Below are 26,829 nucleotides of genomic sequence, written 5' to 3'. Positions count from 1 at the left end.
TGTTACATTTTAATGCCGCATTTTCATACAATCCCACTAGATTTTTACCGAAAGTGAGCTGAAAACACCTTAATCCATAGCTGTTCTGCTCTTACTGCAAAGAATCCTGTATCTATGAAGATATCCTACAGGTTCTTTACTACTGTTAATATGAGTACTCCACATTTCATATCTTTACTGCTCTTACCGCAAAGACTTTGAAGGCAGGCTTGGATGATTTCCAGTATCAGTGACCATGTTCTGCAAATTAATAGGGATGTCCTATCTTTTCCTCCATGGAAGACTCCTTTTGGTGTCAGAGGAGATAAGATGCCCACTGAGGGGTCCATGTAGAAGGATGAGATGAATAGCCATCATCAAAATGGTCTCAGTGTGTGACTACAGTGGTCACTTGCGAGTGAGTGTACCCGATGTTATTGGCTCAGAGTGAGCAGCATGGACCCAGAGGCGCTGATGCAGCTGAGCAGGAAAACAGGATGGTATGTGGAACAGCAATGACCGGTACAGCTTGATTTTCTGGGCGGCAGGGAAATCAGTGGAGCTCCCTGGAAGTACTGGATGCAGCAGAACCAAATGTGCAGACAGCACCTTGATGCAGGAATATGAATAGTACACAGGAACAGCAGAGTTGAGTAGGTAATCGGGCACCGTGCAAGAGCGCAAATAGCACACAGGAAAAGCAGGAATTAGTAGGTAATCAGGCACCTTACCAGAGTGCAAAAAGCACACACAGGAATAGCATATATGAGTAGGCAATCAGGCACTTTGCAAGAATGCAATGACCACACAGGAACAGCAGTGATGAATAGGCAAGCAGACACCTTGAAAGACTGCAAAGAGCACACAGGAATAGCAGAGATGAGTAGGTAGTCAGGCACCATGCAAGAATGCAATGACCACATAGGAACAGCAGTGATGAGCAGGCAAGCAGACACCTTGCAAGAGTGCAAAGAGCATACAGGAATAGCAGAGATGAGTAGGCAATCAGGCACCGTTGCAAGAACACATAGGAATAACAGAAATCAGAAGGCAATTGGGGACCTTGCAATGGGGCAATGACTACACAGGAACAGCAGAGATGAGTAGGCAATCAGGTACCTTATTGCAGCAGAGTTGAGGGAACAGACAGCACCTTGGAATAGAAGGTATCTTAAGGCTGCAAAGTTGATAGTGTGGACAGAGCCTTGGAATTGTAGAGGCGAGTAAACTAGCAAATATTTTGAAACAGCAGAGCTGAGAGTGCAAACAGCACCAGGAACTGCAGAGCTGAGTTGGTAGAAGGATCTAGATATTTGGTGGCACTCAGGAACAGCCGAGTAGATAGTCAGGCACCAGGCCGTAGCAGAGCCAAGTAGGAAGTGTGGCTTGACTCCAGGAAAGCATGAAGTAACAGTGTGCCCTACTATCTGAACACTCAGGTAATGATGATGATGGGCTATTATAGCAACTCGTCACAAGCTAGCACTGTGAGAATTGTACATGGGAAGGAAGAACCAGAACCTAGCGCTGGAGCCGGGACAGATCAGCACAGACAGAAAGTAGCAAAATGGTGATCATTCATGGCAGCAACTAGTAGGTACTGGTGCATGTATGGCATAGGGCACAGTTCAAAGGCTTCGTGCTATTAGCACAAATGTATAGTCCTAGTGGTGTAACCTATTAGGATCACAGGACGAGTATCGTGAAGCGACCAGCGTTGCAGTTTCAAGAGTTCCATCAATCATTTCTAGGCATGAGCAAAGATTTTCTAAACCTCAGAGAGAACATGTGAGGAATCATGTGGCTGTGAGCTTCTCACCGCAACTCTACGACCCCTTCCTCTTTCTGAGACACCGTACAATAAAGTCACACACAGAAGGTTATCATTTATGGAGAAAGACCACGAAAGGGAACAGTAGATATATGAGACCCTGTCCTGCCTCTCCCTGGAGGAGTCAAGAGACTGACTCGGAAACCATTTGTTCTTCTCCCAACCAGAAGACATTGAGGAACCATTGACTTCCATACTTAGATTGCCATCCTGATCGAACAGAAGTGAGTCTAGAAATCGTCATATAGGTGGCCCTAATGTGGGTAAATAGGTCCCATCTCTATCTTCTCGTAACGACTTCCTGTGTACACAGTGCTATCACCCATCAGATAACTGCGGCAGAGAAGACAAAGGGATATTATACAATATCATGGGCGGATGTGGAGTAAAGAGCACACATGAACAGCAGAAATGAGTAGGAAATCTGAACGATCAATGCCAGGTGCAAAGGTGCAAGTGCTGATCTCCTCCACCTTCACTCTATTTCTGGAACCTTAAGCCCATGTGAGACCAAACATTCAGTGTCTCCCTCTTCCATACCACAATGGTTGCTCACTTTCCCCAGTCCCACACAATCGGTGCCTTGGGGTGATCCTCGACTCAGCCCTCTCTTTCAAGCCTTATATCCAAGCCCTTGCCTCCTCCTGCCGACTCAAACTCAAAAATATTTCCCGGATCCATGCATTCCTTGACCATGAAACCACAAAAACACTAGTGCACGCCCTTATCATTTCCCGCCTTGCCTACTGCAACCTCCTACTCTCTGGCCTCCCCTCTAGCACTCTGGCCATACTCCAATACATCCTACACTCTGCTGCCTGACTAATCCACCTTTCTCCCCGTTATTTCCCAGCCTCTCCCCTATGCCAAGCCCTTCACTGGCTTCCTATTGTCCAGAGGCTCCAGTTCAAAACCTTAACTATGACATACAAAGCCATCCACAACCTGTCTCCTCCATACATCTGTGACATGGTCTCCCAGTACTTACCCACACGCAACCTCCGATCCTCTCAAGATCTCCTCTACTCCCCTCTTATCTCTTCTTCCCACAACTACATACAATACTTCTTCCGTGCTTCCCCCATACTCTGGAACTCTCTACCCCAACACATCAGACTCTCGCCTACCACGGAAACCTTCAAAAAGAACCTGAAGACCCACCTTTTCCAACAAGCCTACAACCTGCACTGATCCTTAGCCTATTGAACCTCCGCACAACCAGCTCTACCTTCTACTAGTGTATCCACACCCATCCCCTGCAGACTGTGAGCCCTCGCGGGCAGGGTCTTTTCTCCCTCTGTACTTGTGTGTGCCTTGTTTTGCTCATGTTTATTGTACTTGTCTATATTTGCCCTTTCCACGTGTAAAGCGCCATGGAATAATTGTCACTATAAAAATGTATAATAATAATAATGTCTACGATAATATCCGATAAACTATACCATCATTTTCCATAAATCCTTGGATCATTTCGTGTATGGGTGAATTACTTGGATATGATCACCATTATCTGCCGAGCTCCACCAATGACTGAGATGGTAGGATGCAGACTTCCCACTGCTCCTGATGAGTAGAGCGCTCTCCAACCTCCATTATTTAGGTCTTCGATGTTTTTAACACTTTTTCGTAAGAACATTGCCCTAATTACTTCATCAAGGAGAACCAGTACCTTCCCAGAATCAACCAGAACATCACTCAATATTGACGAGGAGCAAAAATTCTGAGACTATGCTGTCCACAGTTGATGGCCTTTGGTTTGGCTTCTAACCTGAGTCATGTTTCGAAACTCCTTATGTTGGACATTGACTTAAAGGGCAGACATCCTTGGGGGCAGTAGAGAGACTGTTCTCTTCTTTTGGGAAGCATCATCCAAAACGCACTCCCTACTCTCTGGATCTGCACCAGGAAAAGTGATAAACATGTTTTCCCCTGCAATGTGATCTGGTTCGGATGAAGACGAAGACCTGCAGTCATGTAGTGTGTTTACTGTGCAAACACATAAATGAGTCGTCTAATGAGATGGAGACGTATGGTACATATGGAGCCCGAGTTCAATGACCTCGAGGACACTCATGCCTACAGCGCTTCCAAATTTGCAACAGTGTTGGGACTCTTGCCGGTTCTTGAAGTGGTGTCAAGTTTGGAAAACCCATTTTCGTGTAACCTATTAAGGAATTACAAGTTGATAGGTCCTCTGTCCTGGATTCTCGTCTCTTGGAGTAGACGGTGTCTCTCTCTGGAGGACCAATTCTGTCTGCTTTTGTGCAGATAACCTTTGGTTTGGATGGACACGGTGCAATGCGCTGTAAGAAAATTGAACACTTCCTATGAAATGCTGATTACTGGAGTTCTCAATGGAGGAACAAGTTGTAATCAGCTTACTTGCCCTTCTAGCAAGTAGGGATTGTCCAAAGTCTAGACACCTTATATGCTTACAGTACCACAAATTAGGCATGTATCCAAGAGATTGAGAGGAGCATACAATCGGAACGACCTTCTGACCATGACATGATCTCTGTGGACCTCCACAATAGGCCAGATGTGGCCATCTTCTGCTATAACTTTCATCGACAACATTTTGTAATAAATTTGACATCCAGAAGATATTGATAAATTTGAGTATTTGACATCTCTCAGCGCTGTCTTCGGCCCTTGATGGATCTGTCCGCTGTGTTAATATTTATTTCTGATTAATGTTCTGTTACGAGGCTCCTGGGGTGATGAAATATCGAATTCTCTGCTTGATGAGGTCATCGGCGTTCTAATATATGTGCATGTACATTTATTTCCAAGGGCGGTAATGTAATTAATCAGGGGAGAAATTGCTACCAGGTCTCATGTCTGGACTCAATCTTCACTTTCCTCTCAGATGTTTTTGCATTACCGTCTGATCACTGGGTACTAGTCGGAGGTCTTCAGTTGACCCTGATCACTGGGTACTAGTCGGAGGTCTTCAGTTGACCCTGATCACTGGGTACTAGTCGGAGGTCTTCAGGGTCAGAAGTGGGGTTGCCATATATCCACAAAACAAGGGACTAAGGGCCCCTTCACACTGGTCGATTCTGCTACGATTACGACGCATTTGCGTCATATTCGACATCGCAGTATGAGCTCGTAGCCAGCGGTCACACTCTACGATGTTAACGCTTTTTCTGACGTAGTTGCGATGTGAACGTCACGCGTCGCAATCGTACGCTACCCTTCACACCGCCATAGTCCTACGACTCCGAGCGTGACGTATTACCAGCATGGGCGTGCTAAAACGTCACGCCCAATCAGGAGACAGGTATGCGGAAGCCCAACCCACGTAGTCGCATTACGAGCTCGTATGACCGCCGTCACATACTACGATTTCGACCGCCACAGCGAGACATTTACGACGAAAGAAAGTTCTGCTCTTTCTTTCACATCGTACGATGCTGGGCTGCGTCGCAGATCGTAACGCCATGTCACACTTTGCAACCTCGGAACGAGGACGGATAAACGTCACAAATCGAACGCTCGTTCAGACTTTGATTGCACAGTGTGAAGGGGCCCTAACTGTACATGAGTAAAAGATACCAACCATTGGTATCACCACAGTCAGATTGAATTATCCCATTCTGCAGATCAGTGAAAAGATTGTGACCTTTCCAGGCGCAATCATCAGAAAAATTACAGCGCTGCCGCTATGTGCTAAAAACGGGCTGTACACAAAGAGGATGTAATGTGACATAATCGTTTTGTGCAGGAAATAGTAAACAAATGTAGGAACCAAAAACACAATCCAAACATCCCTTAAGATGTGTGAGAGATAAATAACAGATAGAAAGATAGATTATTTAGCCTTCAGATATAATAATCACCACTAGTTAGTAGACTGTGTCGGTACCGCTCTATAGACATGTTTTTGGCGGCCTGCTGCCAGCTGTGAGATATTTTGGCTGTAGTTTCTCTAGTTTTGAGGAGTTCTCTACTTGGTTGTGCTTCACAGCACAGATCTTCATCTCCTCAAGTTCTTCTTGAAGGATCTGCAGTACATTTGTGGCACCAGTCATGGTAGGAGACGCCAACTAATCTACTGTTATTTAGGAACCTTTCAGATATAACTAATCACCACTGGTCAGTAGACTGTATCGGTCCGCTCTATAGACATGTTTTTGGTGGCCCTCTGCCAGCTGTGAGATATTTTGGCTGCAGTTTTTCTAGTCTTGAGGAGTTCTCCACCTGGTTGTGCTTCACGGCACAGATCTTCATCTCCTCTGTTCTACTTGAATGATCTGAAGTACATTTGTGGCACCAGTCATGGTAGGAGATGCCAACAAATATACTGTAAGGTCTACAGCCCATGTTCTTGATTGCAGTATAAAATTCTACAGTGTGAGCAGAATGTAGTGATGCACCAGCTGATTTCTGACAATCCTACATGACCTGACAGATGGGTCACCTGTGTCAAATGTAGAGCTTCCGGTTCTTCTTGGCACCACGTAATCAGTGGTAATATTTTTAGAAGGTCTACTCGGGATGTATGGTCAGTTATGTACTTCATACTTGTCAGTGTTGAGACACAACTCCCTCACACAATCTTTAAAGTCGAGCGTCACTTTAAGAAGCCTTTGACGAAGTCATGACACGGCCCCAATTAGAAGCCACTGTGTCATTACCCCAGCTTGGTTCTTCTCTGCTGCGCTCTGCAGAGACGTTCTAATCCCATTAACCTGCTTATTTTCCACCCACGAAGGACTGAATGTCAACAGCAGGCGTCTGTGAATAGAAGAGGTGGGTGGAAAATGAGCTGCACGTATAATAGGTCCCAAATACTTCTCCAGCTGCCAGATCACAGACAAAACCCAGCTGCCGTGGAGAATATTAATGTTATTTTTGAGGTGTAATGACCTCCGTATTCACAGGGAGGTGCTGTGCCAGGACCATTGCTCAGAGTGGGACATCTTGTCTTTTAGACATCTTTCTTCATCGATGGGTCCTACAAACAGTTTAGAATATCTAAAGAAGGGTCAAGCCTGCCTCCACGTTGTCTCCTGTCCATGTGGGAGCCCATTGTACATATGTGGGCTCAACAGGTACATCTCCAGGCCAGACGTTCTAAAGGGGCAACCATCATGGCTGAGGAGGTCTTAGCTTAGGTGGTGGAGTAGACACACGTGAACACATTGACACAGACATAAGTCAACTGTAGGGTTACATTACCTATCCAACACCAGGTTCTGCTTTGTCCTTCCTTTGAATGTCTAGTACAGTTTGTATTATCACCTCTGATGGCATCCACTCAGACTTTTTAATGTCATCTTGCTAGCATTATGAGTGACTAAACCATCTCTTTGGGCTCTTCTACCTCAAGGTGCCCGTCTGCTAATCCGATGACTCTGCTATACCAAGGTACCTGTCTGCTAACTCGGCTTTACTAATTGAAGGTGCTGTCTGCACACTCGGCTCTCCTGTTCCGAGGTGCTGTCCACATTCTCGATTCTGCTATTTCAAGGTACCTATCTGCCAACATGATTCTGCTCCTGTTTGTACATTTAGCTACACTGTTCATCCATGTGCCACCAATTAAATCCAGCTGTCAACTCACTGATGCAGTGCAGCTGCCGCAAATGTTGTCCGGCTCATCCAACTATGTCAACATCTCTAGTCCATGGTTCTCACCTTGACCTATGCCATCTCACAAGGTGAGACATAACAGATCATGATCTCTACCTCCTCTGCTCAGTGATGTCTCCTTACAGCTTTCACATGGCCCCAGAAACCTGAGCTTACCATGCCCGAAGGATGAAGGCATTGAGAGAATGGGGTGAGGGGCTTTGAATCCCACTGTTACTTTGCTTGGCTCATGGTTATACTCCTCCTTTTACACTTTCTTCACATAAATATAATGAATAATATACAACCACGGACGCTGCTAACAAAACCACGCTGTGTGACGGTACTGTCCTGGAGGTGGCCTCACTACGCCCCATAATAAAGGCCTCACCCACGAATGTACCAGCTGGGGTGGGCAGACGTGGTATAATATAATTACCATTCTTAGTAATCGCTAAACAGAGCCTCGGAGCTCAACAAGATTGGGGACCTAAAACTGTGGTGAATGTATTCATATAAAAAAATGGCGGATGGTTCAGAATGACAATGTGACCATTACATCAAACAATGTTCTGCACCCCTGCCTAAAATGTGTGCAATTACTGTGCAGCGTTGGACTTTAATCTCCGCAAGGCACAAATATGAATAAAATGCTGTATATTATGAAATCGTCTCCGACTCTGCGATCGTCCTGGGCCCTGAATCTTTACCAGGAAATTTTTCTTATAACAAGACCTTTGACCTTCTAAGCAACCAGGACAAGAAGCAGATATGCTCCTCCTAATGCAGAAGCTCCTGCTTATAGACAAGCTCCTCCTAATAGAGAAGTTCCTCCTCTAGATAAGCTCCTACTAAGAGAAGATCCTATTAATACAGAAGCTCCTCCTCTAGATAAGCTCATCTAAATAGAGAAGCTCCTGAGTATAGAAGCTCCTCCTCTAGATAAGCTCCTACTAAGATAAGATCCTATTAATACAGAAGCTCCTCCTCTAGATAAGCTCATCTAAATAGAGAAGCTCCTCTGAGTATAGAAGCTCCTCCTCTAGATAAGCTACTCATAATACAGAATCTCCTCCTTATAGAGAAGCTCCTCCTCTAGATAAGCTCCTACTAAGAGAAGCTCCTCCTAATACAGAAACAAGCTCCTACAAATAGAAATTCCTCCTCTTGATAAGCTCCTCTAAATAGAGCTCTTCCTAATACAGAAGCTCCGTTCTAGATAAGCTCCTCTAAATAGAGAAGCTCCTCCTCTAGATAAGCTCCTTCTAAGTGAAGCTCCTCCTAATACAGAAGCTCATCCTCTAGATAACCTTCTCCTAATACAGAAGATCCTACTCACAGAGAAGCTCATCCTCTAGATAACCTTCTCCTAATACAGAAGATCCTACTCACAGAGAAGCTCCTCCTCTAGATAAGCTCCTCTTAATAGAGAAGATCCTCCTCCAGATAAGCTCCTCCTAATAAGAAGAAGCTCCTCCTCTAGGTAAGCTCCTCCTAAGAGAAACTTCTAATACAGAAGCTCCTCCTCTAGATAACCTTCTCCTAATACTGAAGCTCCTACTAATAGAGAAGCTCCTCCTAATGCAGAAGCTCCTCCTCTAGATAAGCTCCTCTTAATAGATAAGCTCCTCCTAACAGAGAAGCTCCTCCTCTAGATAAGCTCCTCCTAAATCAGAAGCTCCTCCTCTAGATAAGCTCCTCTTAACAGAGAAGCTCTTCTTAATAGAGAAGCTCCTCCTCTAGATAAGCTTTTTCTGATACAGAAGCTCCTTCTCTAGGAAAGCTCTTATATATAAGCTCCTCCCCTAGATAAGCTCTTAATAATACAGAATCTCTAGATAAGATCTGCTTAATAGAGAAGCTTCTAATACAGAAGATCCTTCTCTAGATAAGCTCCTCTTAATAGAGAATGTCAGGTTTTGAACCCAGCAGCTCCTGTGCACCAGAGGGCAGCTCTTCCTGCTCGCTGTACAGTTCTGTGCTTATCCAAATACTTGTACCTATGTTGTTGCTGATGTCTCCACCCAGAGTTTTCTGTTGGCTACCACGCTGACTTCCTGATTGGCTCCATCCTGATTGCACACCCTATTTAAACCTGGCTTTGCTCTCAGTTCCTTGTGTCATTATTGAGCGACCAGCCTCTAGTCAAGCTTCCTTCCACCTGCTATTCCTTCAAACACAGCTGTTCCTGGTAAATGACCTCTGGCTTCCTTGACTACCATTCCTGTTTATTCCCTCAAACTACATTGCTCCCATCCCAGACGATGCTACTCACCGATGCTGCCATCGGTGGCTGCAATTTCACTACTCCAACAGGTCAGTCCATAACAGAGAAGCTTCTAATACAGAAGCTCCTCTTCTAGATAAGCTTCTTGTAATAGAGAAGCTCCTCCTCCAGATAAATTCCTCCAGTTGATAAACCTCCTTTATGGTACATCCCCGATAAGCAACCCTGACAATTAGCCCTGTACATGATAAGCTTCTCCTGTAGATTAGTATTCCTCTCAATAAGCCCCTCCTATACATAACTTCCTCCTGTAGATAAGCCCATCCTACAGATAAGACTGTTGCACAGAGAAGTCCATCCTACAGGTAAACCTGTTCTAGGAATAAGTCCATCCTACAGGTAATCCCGACCTAGAGATAAGCATAATTCCCTCCTGTAGATAAGCCCATCCTACAGATAAGCCTGTTGCACAGAGAAGTCCATCCTACAGGTAAACCTGTTCTAGGAATAAGTCCATCCTACAGGTAATCCCGACCTAGAGATAAGCATAATTCCCTCCTGTAGATAAGCCCATCCTACAGATAAGCCTGTTGCACAGAGAAGTCCATCCTACATGTAAACCTGTTCTAGGAATAAGTCCATCCTACAGGTAATCCCGACCTAGAGATAAGCATAATTCCCTCCTGTAGATAAGCCCATCCTACAGATAAGCCTCTTGTACAGAGAAGTCCATCCTACAGGTAAACCTGTTCTAGGAATAAGTCCATCCTACAGGTAATCCCGACCTAGAGATAAGCATAATTCCCTCCTACAGATAAGCCCATCCTACAGATAAGCCTCTTGTACAGAGAAGTCCATCCTACAGGTAAACCTGTTCTAGGAATAAGTCCATCCTACAGGTAATCTCGACCTAGAGATAAGCATAATTCCCTCCTACAGATAAGTCCATCCTACAGATAAGCCTGTTGCACAGAGAAGTCCATCCTACAGGTAAACCTGTTCTAGGAATAAGTCCATCCTACAGGTAATCCCGACCTAGAGATAAGCATAATTCCCTCCTACAGATAAGCCCATCCTACAGATAAGCCTGTTGCACAGAGAAGTCCATCCTACAGGTAAACCTGTTCTAGGAATAAGTCCATCCTACAGGTAATCCCGACCTAGAGATAAGCATAATTCCCTCCTACAGATAAGCCCATCCTACAGATAAGCCTCTTGTACAGAGAAGTCCATCCTACAGGTAAACCTGTTCTAGGAATAAGTCCATCCTACAGGTAATCCCGACCTAGAGATAAGCATAATTCCCTCCTACAGATAAGCCCATCCTACAGATAAGCCTCTTGTACAGAGAAGTCCATCCTACAGGTAAACCTGTTCTAGGAATAAGCCCATCCTACAGGTAATCTCGACCTAGAGATAAGCATAATTCCCTCCTACAGATAAGCCCATCCTACAGATAAGCCTCTTGTACAGAGAAGTCCATCCTACAGGTAAACCTGTTCTAGGAATAAGTCCATCCTACAGGTAATCTCGACCTAGAGATAAGCATAATTCCCTCCTACAGATAAGTCTATCCTACAGATAAGCCTGTTGCACAGAGAAGTCCATCCTACAGGTAAACCTGTTCTAGGAATAAGTCCATCCTACAGGTAATCCCGACCTAGAGATAAGCATAATTCCATCCTACAGATAAGCCCATCCTACAGATAAGCCTGTTGCACAGAGAAGTCCATCCTACAGGTAAACCTGTTCTAGGAATAAGTCCATCCTACAGGTAATCCCGACCTAGAGATAAGCATAATTCCCTCCTGTAGATAAGCCCATCCTACAGATAAGCCTCTTGTACAGAGAAGTCCATCCTACAGGTAAACCTGTTCTAGGAATAAGCCCATCCTACAGGTAATCTCGACTTGGAGATAAGCATAATTCCCTCCTACAGATAAGCCCATCCTACAGATAAGCCCATCTTTTAGATAAACTCCCCTGTAGGCAATCCTAATTTACGGATAAGCTTGACCTACAAAAAACACCTCCTTTACATAAGCTTAACCTTCAAATAAGCTCCACCTGCAGATAAGCCCAAACAATAAGTCCAACCTTCAGATAATCTTGACCAACAGAAAAGTCCTTCCTTTAGATAAGCCCCACCTGCAGATAAACTCATCCTACAGATAAGCGTCACTTACAAATAAGCCCTTCCATTAGATAAGCCCCACCTACAAACTTATTCTACAGATAAGCTTGACCTACAGATAAGCCCACCCATTCGAAAAGCCCCCACCTACAGACAAACTCATCCTACAGATAAACCCTTCCATTAGATAAGCCCCAACTACAAACTCATCCTACAGATAAGCTTGACCTTTAGATAAGCTCTTTCATTAGTTAGGTCCCACCTACAGATAAGTTCATCCTACTGATAATGCAATCCATTAGCTAAGCCCCCACCTACAGCCAAAATCATCCTGCAGATAAGCTTGACTTAGAGATAAGTCCTTCCTTTAGATAAGCTCCTGCTACAGATAAGCTTGACCTACAGATAAGACCATCCTCATCCTGCAGATAAGTTAGGCAGCAGCCAGATTTCAGCTCCGAGTCTGACTGCAGCATTGCAGGACACCCCCTGACTCCACAGCAGCTCCTACAAGTCTTCTCTTGTCACCCACAGGTCTCCTGGTTATGTAACATGTCCGCCTGAAGTGATGAGTCACCCAGAAGAGAGAAGGGCAACAGGAAGGGGATGAGAGGACAAGTAAACATGGCTGGTAAAGAAGAACCACAGTTAAAGGGGGCGTCCACAGTCAGTGCCCCCAGACCCATCGTAGTCACCACAGGACCCCATTACCTACCAAAAACAGTGAACAGACAAGAAAGCACAGCAGCACAGAGTATTTCAGGAGAGCAGTGTGCTGGTCTATGGGGGTCACAGAGGAGATATATGGTGGAGGAGCAGGGTGACAGCAGCACAGAGTATTTCAGGAGAGCAGTGTGCTGGTCTATGGGGGTCACAGAGGGAGATATATGGGGGAGGAGCAGGGTGACAGCAGCACAGAGTATTTCAGGAGAGCAGTGTGCTGGTCTATGGAGGTCACAGAGGGAGATATATGGTGGAGGAGCAGGGTGACAGCAGCACAGAGTATTTCAGGAGAGCAGTGTGCTGGTCTATGGGGGTCACAGAGGGAGATATATGGGGGGAGGAGCAGGGTGACAGCAGCACAGAGTATTTCAGGAGAGCAGTGTGCTGGTCTATGGGGTCACAGAGGGAGATATATGGGGGGAGGAGCAGGGTGACAGCAGCACAGAGTATTTCAGGAGAGCAGTGTGCTGGTCTATGGGGGTCACAGAGGGAGATATATGGGGGAGGAGCAGGGTGACAGCAGCACAGAGTATTTCAGGAGAGCAGTGTGCTGGTCTATGGGGGGTCACAGGGAGATATATGGTGGAGGAGCAGGGTGACAGCAGCACAGAGTATTTCAGGAGAGCAGTGTGCTGGTCTATGAGGGGTCACAGAGGGAGATATATGGTGGAAGGAGCAGGGTGACAGCAGCACAGAGTATTTCAGGAGAGCAGTGTGCTGGTCTATGGGGGTCACAGAGGAGATATATGGTGGTGGAGCAGGGTGACAGCAGCACAGAGTATGTCAGGAGAGCAGTGTGCTGGTCTATGGAGGTCACAGAGGGAGATATATGGTGGGGGAGCAGGGTGACAGCAGCACAGAGTATTTCAGGAGAGCAGTGTGCTGGTCTATGGGGTCACAGAGGGAGATATATGGTGGAGGAGCAGGGTGACAGCAGCACAGAGTATTTCAGGAGAGCAGTGTGCTGGTCTATGGGGGTCACAGAGGGAGATATATGGGGGAGGAGCAGGGTGACAGCAGCACAAAGTATTTCAGGAGAGCAGTGTGCTGGTCTATGGGGGTCACAGAGGGAGATATATGGTGGAGGAGCAGGGTGACAGCAGCACAGAGTATTTCAGGAGAGCAGTGTGCTGGTCTATGGGGGTCACAGAGGGAGATATATGGTGGAGGAGCAGGGTGACAGCAGCACAGAGTATTTCAGGAGAGCAGTGTGCTGGTCTATGGAGGTCACAGAGGGAGATATATGGTGGAGGAGCAGGGTGACAGCAGCACAGAGTATTTCAGGAGAGCAGTGTGCTGGTCTATGGGGATCACAGAGGGAGATATATGGTGGAGGAGCAGGGTGACAGCAGCACAGAGTATTTCAGGAGAGCAGTGTGCTGGTCTATGGGGGTCACAGAGGGAGATATATGGGGAAGGAGCAGGGTGACAGCAGCACAGAGTATTTCAGGAGAGCAGTGTGCTGGTCTATGGAGGTCACAGAGGGAGATATATGGTGGAGGAGCAGGGTGACAGCAGCACAGAGTATTTCAGGAGAGCAGTGTGCTGGTCTATGGGGGTCACAGAGGGAGATATATGGGGAAGGAGCAGGGTGACAGCAGCACAGAGTATTTCAGGAGAGCAGTGTGCTGGTCTATGGGGGTCACAGAGGGAGATATATGGGGGAGGAGCAGGGTGACAGCAGCACAGAGTATTTCAGGAGAGCAGTGTGCTGGTCTATGGGGATCACAGAGGGAGATATATGGTGGAGGAGCAGGGTGACAGCAGCACAGAGTATTTCACGAGAGCAGTGTGCTGGTCTATGGGGGTCACAGAGGGAGAGATATGGTGGAGGAGCAGGGTGACAGCAGCACAGAGTATTTCAGGAGAGCAGTGTGCTGGTCTATGGGGGTCACAGAGGGAGATATATGGTGGAGGAGCAGGGTGACAGCAGCACAGAGTATTTCAGGAGAGCAGTGTGCTGGTCTATGGGGGTCACAGAGGGAGATATATGGTGGAGGAGCAGGGTGACAGCAGCACAGAGTATTTCAGGAGAGCAGTGTGCTGGACTATGGGGGTCACAGAGGGAGATATATGGTGGAGGATCAGGGTGACAGCAGCACAGAGTATTTCAGGAGAGCAGTGTGCTGGTCTATGGGGGTCACAGAGGGAGATATATGGTGGAGGAGCAGGGTGACAGCAGCACAGAGTATTTCAGGAGAGCAGTGTGCTGGTCTATGGGGGTCACAGAGGGAGATATATGGGGGAAGGAGCAGGGTGACAGCAGCACAGAGTATTTCAGGAGAGCAGTGTGCTGGTCTATGGGGGTCACAGAGGGAGAGATATGGTGGAGGAGCAGGGTGACAGCAGCACAGAGTATTTCAGGAGAGCAGTGTGCTGGTCTATGGGGGTCACAGAGGGAGATATATGGTGGAGGAGCAGGGTGACAGCAGCACAGAGTATTTCAGGAGAGCAGTGTGCTGGTCTATGGGGGTCACAGAGGGAGATATATGGTGGAGGAGCAGGGTGACAGCAGCACAGAGTATTTCAGGAGAGCAGTGTGCTGGTCTATGGGGGTCACAGAGGGAGATATATGGTGGAGGAGCAGGGTGACAGCAGCACAGAGTATTTCAGGAGAGCAGTGTGCTGGTCTATGGGGGTCACAGAGGGAGATATATGGTGGAGGAGCAGGGTGACAGCAGCACAGAGTATTTCAGGAGAGCAGTGTGCTGGTCTATGGGGGTCACAGAGGGAGATATATGGGGGGAGGAGCAGGGTGACAGCAGCACAGAGTATTTCAGGAGAGCAGTGTGCTGGTCTATGGAAGGTCACAGAGGAGATATATGGTGGAGGAGCAGGGTGACAGCAGCACAGAGTATTTCAGGAGAGCAGTGTGCTGGTCTTGGAGCACAGGGTGACATCTCTCAGTGTGGTAATGTCAGGAGTCACGGTGTCCTGTGTGATTTGTCCCTCCTGCAGGACGTCGCTCTTCACTGTATATTCTGTATATAATATATATTTACAACAGACAGCAGCCGGCGCAGATGTGCGGAGACAGTGACAGAGCCGCGGTCAGACCACCGGAGGAATGGGACCGAGCCAGGGGGGAAGCTCTAACATTACTACCAAATACTGGACAAGTGATAATGTCTGCTGAGCCGTGTATCTAATCCTATCCTGTGTGATACTGACTGCTGCTATCATCCTGCTTCCCCAGTGTCAGTGTCATTATCCTGTACCCCCAGTGTCAGTGTCATTATCCTGTACCCCGAGTGTCAGCGTCATTATCCTGTACCCCCAGTGTCAGTGTCATTATCCTGTACCCCCAGTGTCAGTGTCATTATCCTGTACCCCCAGTGTCACTATCCTGTACCCCCAGTGTCAGTGTCATTACCCTGTACCCCGAGTCTCAGTGTTATTATCCTGTACCCCCAGTGTCAGTGTCATTATCCTGTACCCCGAGTGTCAGTGTCATTATCCTGTACCCCCAGTGTCACTATCCTGTACCCCCAGTGTCAGTGTCATTACCCTGTACCCCGAGTCTCAGTGTTATTATCCTGTACCCCCAGTGTCAGTGTCATTATCCTGTACCCCCAGTGTCAGTGTCATTATCCTGTACCCCCAGTGTCAGTGTCATTATCCTGTACCCCGAGTGTCAGTGTCATTATCCTGTACCCCCAGTGTCAGTGTCATTATCCTGTACCCCCAGTGTCAGTGTCATTATCCTGTACCCCGAGTGTCAGTGTCATTATCCTGTACCCCCAGTGTCAGTGTCATTATCCTGTACCCCAGTGTCGGTGTCATTATCCTGTACCCCCAGTGTCAGTGTCATTATCCTGTACCCCCAGTGTCAGTGTCATTATCCTGTACCCCAGTGTCAGTGTCATTATCCTGTACCCCCAGTGTCAGTGTCATTATCCTGTACCCCCAGTGTCAGTGTCATTATCCTGTACCCCCAGTGTCAGTGTCATTATCCTGTACCCCAGTGTCAGTGTCATTATCCTGCACCCCCAGTGTCAGTGTCATTATCCTGTACCCCGAGTGTCAGTGTCATTATCCTGTACCCCCAGTGTCAGTGTCATTATCCTGTACCCCCAGTGTCACTATCCTGTACCCCCAGTGTCAGTGTCATTACCCTGTACCCCGAGTGTCAGTGTCATTATCCTGTACCCCCAGTGTCAGTGTCATTATCCTGTACCCCCAGTGTCAGTGTCATTATCCTGTACCCCGAGTGTCAGTGTCATTATCCTGTACCCCCAGTGTCAGTGTCATTATCCTGTACCCCCAGTGTCAGTGTCATTATCCTGTACCCAGTGTCACTATCCTGTACCCCCAGTGTCAGTGTCATTACCCTGTACCCCGAGTGTCAGTGTCATTATCCTGTACCCCCAGTGTCAGTGTCATTATCCTGTACCCCCAGTGTCACTATCCTGTACCCCCAGTGTCAGTGTCATTACCCTGTACCCCGAGTGTCAGTGTCATTATCCTGTACCCCCAGTGTCAGCGTCATTATCCTGTACCCCCAGTGTCAGTGTCATTATCCTGTACCCCGAGTGTCAGTGTCATTATCCTGTACCCCCAGTGTCAGTGTCATTATCCTGTACCCCCAGTGTCACTATCCTGTACCCCCAGTGTCAGTGTCATTACCCTGTACCCCGAGTGTCAGTGTTATTATCCTGTACCCCCAGTGTCAGTGTCATTATCCTGTACTCCCAGTGTCAGTGTCATTATCCTGTACCCCAGTGTCAGTGTCATTATCCTGTACCCCGAGTGTCAGTGTCATTATCCTGTACCCCCAGTGTCAGTGTCATTATCCTGTGCCCCCAGTGTCAGTGTCATTATCCTGTACCCCCAGTGTCAGTGTCATTATCCTGTACCCCCAGTGTCAGTGTCATTATCCTGTACCCCCAGTGTCAGTGTCATTATCCTGTACCCCAGTGTCAGCGTCATTATCCTGTACCCCGAGTGTCAGTGTCATTATCCTGTACCCCCAGTGTCAGTGTCATTATCCTGTACCCCCAGTGTCAGTGTCATTATCCTGTACCCCAGTGTCAGTGTCATTATCCTGTACCCCGAGTGTCAGTGTCATTATCCTGTACCCCCAGTGTCAGTGTCATTATCCTGTGCCCCCAGTGTCAGTGTCATTATCCTGTACCCCCGAGTGTCAGTGTCATTATCCTGTACCCCCAGTGTCAGTGTCATTATCCTGTACCCCGAGTGTCAGTGTCATTATCCTGTACCCCCAGTGTCAGTGTCATTATCCTGTACCCCGAGTGTCAGTGTCATTATCCTGTACCCCCAGTGTCAGTGTCATTATCCTGTACCCCCAGTGTCAGTGTCATTATCCTGTACCCCCAGTGTCAGTGTCATTATCCTGTACCCCGAGTGTCAGCGTCATTATCCTGTACCCCGAGTGTCAGTGTTATTATCCTGTACCCCCAGTGTCAGTGTCATTATCCTGTACCCCCAGTGTCAGTGTCATTATCCTGTACCCCCAGTGTCAGTGTCATTATCCTGTGCCCCCAGTGTCAGTGTCATTATCCTGTACCCCCAGTGTCAGTGTCATTATCCTGTACCCCCAGTGTCAGTGTCATTATCCTGTACCCCAGTGTCAGTGTCATTATCCTGTACCCCCAGTGTCAGTGTCATTATCCTGTACCCCCAGTGTCAGTGTCATTATCCTGTACCCCAGTGTCAGTGTCATTATCCTGTACCCCCAGTGTCAGTGTCATTATCCTGTGCCCCCAGTGTCAGCGTCATTATCCTGCACCCCGAGTATCAGTGCCACTTTCATGCACCCCTGGTGTCAGTTCTGCACCCAGTATGTCATAGTACAGACCTTTCTTGCAGATATTATGCAGCTTGTACACAATGGAGGATGCCCCGCAGCGGTACCGCTGGCATGTGGAGGCTACACAGCATGTCTGCACTATGGAGGACAGACTCTGATAACTGCCAGGACAGTAGGGAGTGTGAGGGTTTACCATGGCCCTACTGTATAGTAGGGTGGTGGGCACAGGTGTCCCCTCTTCTCTGAAGTCTCCAGCTCCGTGGCCCCTCGCTGTTACATGTGTACCTGTATCTGTGGCTATGTAGTCTCATCCTGAATTATGTGGCCTCATACTGGGGGTGGAGCTGGATGCATGGCCTCATACTGGGGGTAGAGCTGGACTGGGTGGCCTCATACTGGGGGTAGAGCTTGACTGCGTGGCCTCATACTGGGGGTAGAGCTGGACTGGGTGGCCTCATATGGGGGTAGAGCTGGACTGCGTGGCCTCATACTGGGGGTAGAGCTGGACTGCGTGGCCTCATACTGGGGGTAGAGCTTGACTGCGTGGCCTCATACTGGGGGTAGAGCTGGACTACGTGGCCTCATACTGGGAGTAGAGCTGGACTACGTGGCCTCATACTGGAGGTAGAGCTTGACTGCGTGGCCTCATACTGGGGGTAGAGCTGGCCTGCGTGGCCTCATACTGGGAGTAGAGCTGGACTACGTGGCCTCATACTGGGAGTAGAGCTGGACTACGTGGCCTCATACTGGGGGTAGAGCTTGACTGCGTGGCCTCATACTGGGGGTAGAGCTGGACTACGTGGCCTCATACTGGGAGTAGAGCTGGACTACGTGGCCTCATACTGGAGGTAGAGCTTGACTGCGTGGCCTCATACTGGGGGTAGAGCTGGCCTGCGTGGCCTCATACTGGGAGTAGAGCTGGACTACGTGGCCTCATACTGGGAGTAGAGCTGGACTACGTGGCCTCATACTGGGGGTAGAGCTGGACTGCGTGGTCTCATACTGGGGGTAGAGCTGGCCTGTGTGGTCTCATACTGGGGGTAGAGCTGGCCTGCGTGGCCTCATACTGGGAGTAGAGCTGGACTACGTCGCCTCATACTGGGGGTAGAGCTGGCCTGCGTGGCCTCATACTGGGGGTAGAGCTGGACTACGTGGCCTCATACTGGGGGTGGAGCTGGACTGCGTGGTCTCATACTGGAGGTAGAGCTGGACTGTGTGGCCTCACACTGGGGTAGAGCTGGACTGCGTGGCCTCAGACTGGGAGTAGAGCTGGACTGTGTGGCCTCATACCAGGGGTAGAGCTGGACTGCGTGGCCTCATACTGGGGGTTGAGCTGAACTGCGTGGCCTCATACTGGGGGTAGAGCTGGACTGCGTGGCCTCATACTGGGGGTAGAGCTGGACTGCGTGGCCTCATACTGGGGGTAGAGCTGGACTGCATGGCCTCATACTGGGGGTAGAGCTGGACTGCATGGCCTCATACTGGGGGTAGAGCTGGACTGTATGGCCTCATACTGGAAGTAGAGCTGGACTGCGTAGTCTCATACTGGGGGTAAAGCTGGACTGCGTGGCCTCATACTGGGGGTAAAACTGGACTGCGTGGCCTCATACTGGGGGTAGAGCTGGACTGTGTGGCCTCATACTGAGGTAGAGCTGGACTGCGTGGCCTCATACTGGGGGTAGAGCTGGACTGCATGGCCTCATACTGGAGGTAGAGCTGGACTACGTGGCCTTATCCTGGGGGTAGAGTTGGACTGCATGGCCGCCCACTGCACTAATGAGGGTCGTATTTGTGGAAACATGAAGGACATGCTGTGTCCTGACTTTACACTCATCAGTGGAGTGGTGTTATAGAGCGGTTCTGTCCACTGCTGCTCTCCGGACCCCCGGGTTCATCTTGGAGATTTAGTACTAATTATAAAATATCTGTAATCTCTCCATCTACTCCATCTGTCCCAGTAAGACTATGGTTACTTTTCCTTTGAGGCTAAGGTCATCTTTCCCTTTGAGACTATGGTCACTTTCCCTTTTAGACTATGGTCACTTTCCCTTTGAGACCATGGTCACTTTCCTTTTCAGACTACGGTTACTTTCCTTTTGAGACTACAGTCACTTTCCCTTTCAGACTACGGTTACTTGCCCTTTGAGACTATGGTCACTTTCCCTTTGAGATTCTGGTCACTTTCCCCTTGAAACTATGATCACTTTCCCCTTGAGACTATGGTCATCTTTCCCTTTGAGACTTCAGTCATCCTTCCCCTAGAGACTATGGTCGCTTTCTCCTAGAGACTATTGTCACTTTCCCCATTCAGAAAACCTATCTTTCCTGTACGTTTTCATCTCATTCTGATAACATTGTATCTCTGCTCTCCAGTGGCCTGTAAGGAGCGAGGTACGTGCCCATAGCGGTGCCATTGTCCATATACTGACATAAACCTGATACTTTCCTCCCTCCCTGGGGCCTGCACATTTACAGCCCCTCTCTAGGGAATGGAGGCCCCGGCACTATGATGCAATAAGGGCAGGACTCACCCGACACTGCGCTGATACCATCTGGTACGGAGGGTGTCGGGTACTGGAGATAGTCTGATGAAGGGGAAAGCATCGGTATTTTGAGAATTTTAAGCACTCATTCAGAATTAATAGGACGTTACTACACTTTTTAAATTCTAGATCTCGCACTTCTGGGCCAGAAATCAACGTTTCCTGACTTCAGGGTGTGAGCAGTTTTGGTAAATTACGGACATGTCCTTGAAGGTGACCCGAGCCGTTGCTGTGCCAATATTTGCTCAGCCCTGATCTCCGAGCTTCATCGGCAGCTCACAACCCGATATCACATATGTGGAACAGCCCTGTCCTTGTTTGCACTTCTTATGGACTGAAGCCAGCGCGGCTCCGACATTTTACATGTGTCTAACAAGCCTTGTGACCGGAGGGATAAGTGTGCCCGAAGTGCGGGGTGATACAATGTGACACAAGCAATGGGACAATGGCGTGAAGTGCTGAACGCGGGGAGCAGACGCATAAATCGTGTCAGCGACAAATCCACAGTAAAGTCTAAGAATAAAGCCGACCATCAATCAATGTCCGACCCATGAAGGAGCCTCCATCCAGGAGGAGAGAGAAATCGGCCAAACCCGAGTCCATAGGGCTTAGAGGGAACCTACAGAAATGTTCCTGGCTAATATTCGGATTATTACTAATGCTACGTGGAAAGCTCGGTGCTTCCTAACAGTCCCAGAGCGGCGACGATCGCGTGTAGTAAAAGCCACAAGGACTCGCACAAGGTGAGTATCAGGATCACGCCTACCTCCTCTTTGATCCATAGCTTCACTTTAACCTACAACAGTAAAAATCCTTCCCAGTGACGAGATTCTGATCAAGTGTCACCAGCTACATGTGATATCTGTGTTGTGTGTACACACCAGCCACTGACAGTAAAACCACCGTCATCATACTGTGCAGCCCCCCAGACACTGGTGTCCGACACATGACATCAATGGTCACTGTCACTTTAATTTTGTAACAGGTCTCATCAGAGAGATCGGCTTCTTCCTCCTCCTGGACTCTGAGTTCATGGGTAAAATCTGCATTCTGTGAGGTCAGATTGCTACATTACTGAGATGGAAGACAGCTGGTGCTTATAAAGTTCTATGGAGGAAGGTAAGAGGGGGAGAGGCTAGAAGCAAACTTAGGGGAGGGGCTAAAGGCAAACACATGCAGAGGGGGAGGGGCTAAAGGCAGACATGCAGAGGGGGAGGGCTATAGGCATGCATGGGGGAGGGGCTAAAGGCAGACACATGCAATGGGGAGGGGCTAGAGGCAGGCACAAGCAGAGGGGGGCTAGATTCAGAATCAGAAAGGGGACAGGCAAGAGGCACACAAAGAGGGGGAGGGGCTAAAGGCAGACATGCAGAGGGGGAGGGGCTATAGGCATGCATAGGGGAGGGGCTAAAGGCAGACACATGCAATGGGGAGGGGCTAGAGGTAGGCACAGGCAGAGGGGGGCTAGATTCAGAATCAGAAAGGGGACAGGCAAGAGGCACACAAAGAGGGAGAGGGGCTAGAGGCAGACACATGCAGAGGGGGAGGAGCTGGAAGCAGATGGACAAGGGAGTAGCTATAGACAGACATAAAGAGGGGAGGGGCTGGCGGCAGAAAGAGGGGGAAGAGCTAGAGGCAATCAGGGGGAGGGGCTACAGGCAGACAGAGGGGGAGGAGCTATAGGCAGATAGAGGGGGAGAGGCTGGAAGCAGATAGACATGGGGAGTAGTTATAGACAGATAGACAGAAGGAAGGAACTAGTGGCAGACAGGGGGAGGAGCTAGAGGAAGACATAGGGGGCTAAAGGCAGAAACATGCAGAGGGGAGGAGTTATAGGCAAACATAGGGGAGGGGCTAAAGGCAGACACATGCAGAGGGGAAGGGTCTAGAGGCAGGCAGAGGGGCTAGAGGAACAGAAAGGGGAGGGGTAGAGGCAGATACATGCAAAGGGGAGGAGCTAGAGGCAGACACAAACGGGAGGGGCTAAAGGCAGACACATACAGAGAAGGAGCTAGAGAGAGTGGGGGAGAAGCTGGAAGCAGATAGACAGGGGCGTAGCTATAGACAGACAGAAGGGAGGAGCTGGTGGCAGACAGAGGGAAAAGAGCTAGAGGCAAATGGGGAGGAGCTATATACAGAGGGGAGGAGCTAGAGGTAAACAGGGGAGGAGCTAGAGGCAGAGGGGGAAGAGCTAGAGGCAAACGGGGAGGAGCTAGTGGCAAACAGAAGGGAATAGCTAGAGGCAAACAGGAGTAGGAGCTAGAGGCAGCTAGAGGCAAACAGGGGGAGGAGCTAGAGGCAAACAGGAGTAGGAGCTAGAGGCAGATAGAGGGGGAGGAGCTATAGACAGACACACAGGGGAGGAGCTAGTGGCAGACAGGGGGAAGAGCTAGAGGCGAACAGGAGGAGCTAGAGGCAGATAGACATTCTGCTGTAAGTTCTCCTGAAATGACAGTTCCACTTCTCTATAGAACTTTATAAGCACCAACTGTAATCTCCTATCTCAGTACTGTGAAAGTCTTTAATCACTTAAAGAGGTATTCCCAGCTCCAAGATCCCATCACAATATGTAGTAGGTGTAATAATAATATTACCAAGGTAGAATAGTCCTTGTGATAAGCTATGTTGCTCACTTCATGTGCAGGGCATTGCAGTAGTTTAGGTACCCATGGTTATGACCACTTGTGTAGTGACAGCTGTTAGTGGTCATTACCATGGATACCTAAGCTACGGAAATGCCCTGTACATGTTATAAGTGACATGTTAAATCAGAAGAACTATACATTTCTAATTGGAGGTATTTGCTAATATTATTATTACACCTATTACATACTGGGATAGGACCTTGGAGATGGGAATACCCCTTTAAGACAACTTTTATCAGTGAATTCAGAATTTTGAGAATGAACGATCAGTCCAGGAAGAGAAGAAAGTGAATTTCTCTAGTAAGATATTCTCTTATTTTCATCTGCATTGATTTATGAAATAAAAATTAAAACAACGACTCATTTAGTCCTGAGCATTGTTTGGTGCGACCCCACAGATCGTAGTCATTATCCCAGCACATCCCACCGGGTGGAGATCTGGGGTCATCACTGTCATGTTTTCAGACCATTCCTGTTAAGCCATGAAGGGCAGCCTGTTCAGCGTTCAGTATGGTGGTACGTGTCACATGATGTCAGGACACAAAGCTCTCTGCAGAGCGTCGCTCCATCACTCGGCCTCCGTAGGTTGTCTTCTCCTCGTAGAGTATTTCTGTTCCAATCTCATCCACAGGTGACACTGACACACCTCGCAGTCCACGTCATGTAACACTTCATTTATCAGACCAGGACAACTTCTATTTCTTCACAGTCCATGTCTGACGCTCACAGACTCATTGTGGGAGTTTTTGGGGTGCACTGGGGTCAAGCATGACCGGTCTGTCATGTCTGACAACATTCATCAACTGGTTCTCCGATTGTCTTTTCGATAGCCTTGTGAACCTACATGCCGACATCTCTGGCACATCTTCTGATTATTTGCCCAGTGTACCACCATGCGTCACCACGATGATAACATCTACAAATCAGAAGCAGTCTCGCAGAGTCCACTAGGTAGGAGGCGGTTCAGAGGGCTCCCGTCCGATGGCCAGTGAAAACTGATATGGCCTCTGCACCAGGGTCCTTCTAATTATTCACTAGTTCTAGTACAAACCACTAGACATCACAAGACCCGCCGTATATCGGGAATCACCCAACAAGGCCTTTGAAATATTAAGAACACCCAATAAGACTCGCCATATACCAGGAACACATCACAAGACCCGCTGTATACTGAGAACATCACACAAGACCTGCCATATATACCGAGGACACCCCAATAGGACCCGCTGTATACCAGGACCATTACAGAAAACCTGCCATATACCGGCAACATCCCAAAAGATCTGCTGCATACTGGAAACACCCCACAATACCTGCCGTACACCAGGAACACCCCACAAGACCTGCCGTATACAGAGATCACACCACAAGACTTGACGTATACAGATAGCACCGAACAGGACCTGCCGTATACCGGTAACATCCCACAAGACCTGTTGTATACCGGTAACACTCCACAAGACCAGCTGTAGACCGGGAACACCCCACAAGACCGGTCGTATACCGAGAACACCCCACGAGACCTGCCGTATACCAAGAACACCCCACAAGACCTGCCGTATACCGAGAACACCACACAAGACCTGCCATATACCGGGAACACCCCACAAAACTGCCGTATACCGATAACACCCCACAAGACCTGCCGTATACCGGGAACACCCCACAAGACCTGCCGTATACTGAGAACACCCCACAAGACCTGTCGTATACCAAGAACACCCCACAAGACTTGCCGTATACCGAGAACACTTCACAAGACCTGCCGTATACCGGGAACATCCAACAAGACCCGCCGTATACCGGAAACACCCCACAAGACCTGCCGTATACTGAGAACACCACACGAGACCGGCCTTATACCTGGAACACTCCACAAGACCTGCCGTAAACTGAGAACACCCCACAAGACCTGCTGGATACCGGGAACACCCCACAAAACCGGCAGTATACCGGGAACACCCCACAAGACCCACAGCAACCCACAAGACCCAGAATGCTGGAGATGCTCTGACCCAGTCGTCTACACATCACAATTTGGTCCTTACTAGAGTTGCTCAGATCCATACATTTGCTCATTTTCTTGCTTCCAACACATCAGCGTCAATAACTGACCGTTCTTGCTTCTTATCGTTTCCCATCTCTTCACCTGTCGGTGTTTTTAGGGACTTTTCACACAGAGGGATATGAGGCGGACTCCATGGTCAACGCCACATAACGTCTGCTGACTTTCTCTGCTGATTTTTAATCCAAGCCGCAGAAGAAATAAAATCAGCCGCAGAAATTAGTAGCAACCTCCTATTACCGCATGGCAAATCTGAGGTTTAGTCCCACTGTTGGCGGATTATTGGGCACCATCAGCACGACCATGGGACGTCCGCGACGTGAAGCGAAAAGTGTGTAAATGTAATATCTAGAATATAGCACTGCTATTATTTCATGTTAAAAAAAATTGTATTCTTCCAAAGATTTAACTATTTTTTTAAAAAATATATTTTCCTGAATTTTGGATGCTGTTGCTTGTCGCTTACTTTACTCGATAAAACCTTATTAAATAGGATCTGACGCTAAAATAAACTGCGGATAAACCCACAAAAACTTGGAGAGTTTCATTGATTAATTTAAAATAATGCAAAAAAAACAATATAACAAGATAAAAAAAGTCGAAGTTCTTACCCAAAACTTGGAGCCCAGTTTCCCGTCAGTTCCACAGAAAGCTTCCATGGTTTCCAGGAGAAGAACGGCTCACCGGCGGCGGACGGTGCCGTGATAAATGCCCAGTGTCAGGGAATGACATCCACTCCGGGTGACCGTGGTACTCCCAGGGCGGGTGACTTGTGTTTGTGGGTGATGAGGAGCTCCAGGCAGAGGAACAGCTCCTGACTTCTGCTTTTTTTCTCTGCTGCATGGAGCTATGTGCAGATGGTGCAGATTCAGTATTTCCTGGTTTTTTACAACCGCCCTCCTCCTCTTCCTCCTCCTCCTCCTTCAATGAATTTGATAGTTCTCCTCCCTTCGTGATGTGACCAATTCTCCACACCCAACTCAGCCGAGGAAAGCGGTAAAATATTCCTGCCTCTCTAGTAATAATGTCAGGATATCGTGAGGTGACATCGCGGCGGAGCAGATGGTCCGTGTCAGTCCCGGACACTGTACGCAGCAGATGATGTCATTGATAAACGTATTAATCTGTGTTTGGAAGCCGAACTCTTATTATAACACAGCTGGCGGCTCGTCTGGGAGGAAGATGAAGAACTGGTGTGTGTAATACCGGCGGCAGAAAAATGATCATCATCACAAGTGACTAAGAGCAACAGCACTGTAAGGAGGAAGGATGTCTAACAATCCAATGCTATAGATGCACAGAAGACGTCCAGGTTATACATGTACAATTATA

At 48.2% G+C, this 26,829-nt stretch overlaps 1 protein-coding gene across 1 annotated transcript in view; it reads right to left on the bottom strand.

The window, feature by feature from the left end:
* Positions 1–26,332, bottom strand: part of ABCC3 (ATP binding cassette subfamily C member 3) — a 145,350-nt gene extending 119,018 nt beyond the window's left edge. Inside the window, exon 1 of the mRNA XM_077254749.1 lies at positions 26,109–26,332. Coding sequence (XP_077110864.1) covers positions 26,109–26,156 — 48 coding nt within the window. The 5' untranslated portion in view covers positions 26,157–26,332. The remainder of the gene's footprint in view (positions 1–26,108) is intronic.
* Positions 26,333–26,829: the final 497 nt, after the last annotated feature.

This window comes from Ranitomeya variabilis, chromosome 4 (assembly GCF_051348905.1).
Source record: "Ranitomeya variabilis isolate aRanVar5 chromosome 4, aRanVar5.hap1, whole genome shotgun sequence".
Lineage (NCBI taxonomy): Eukaryota > Metazoa > Chordata > Amphibia > Anura > Dendrobatidae > Ranitomeya > Ranitomeya variabilis.
The sequence above is the reverse complement of the archived record's forward strand: the minus strand, read 5'-3'. Positions and strand labels throughout refer to the sequence as shown.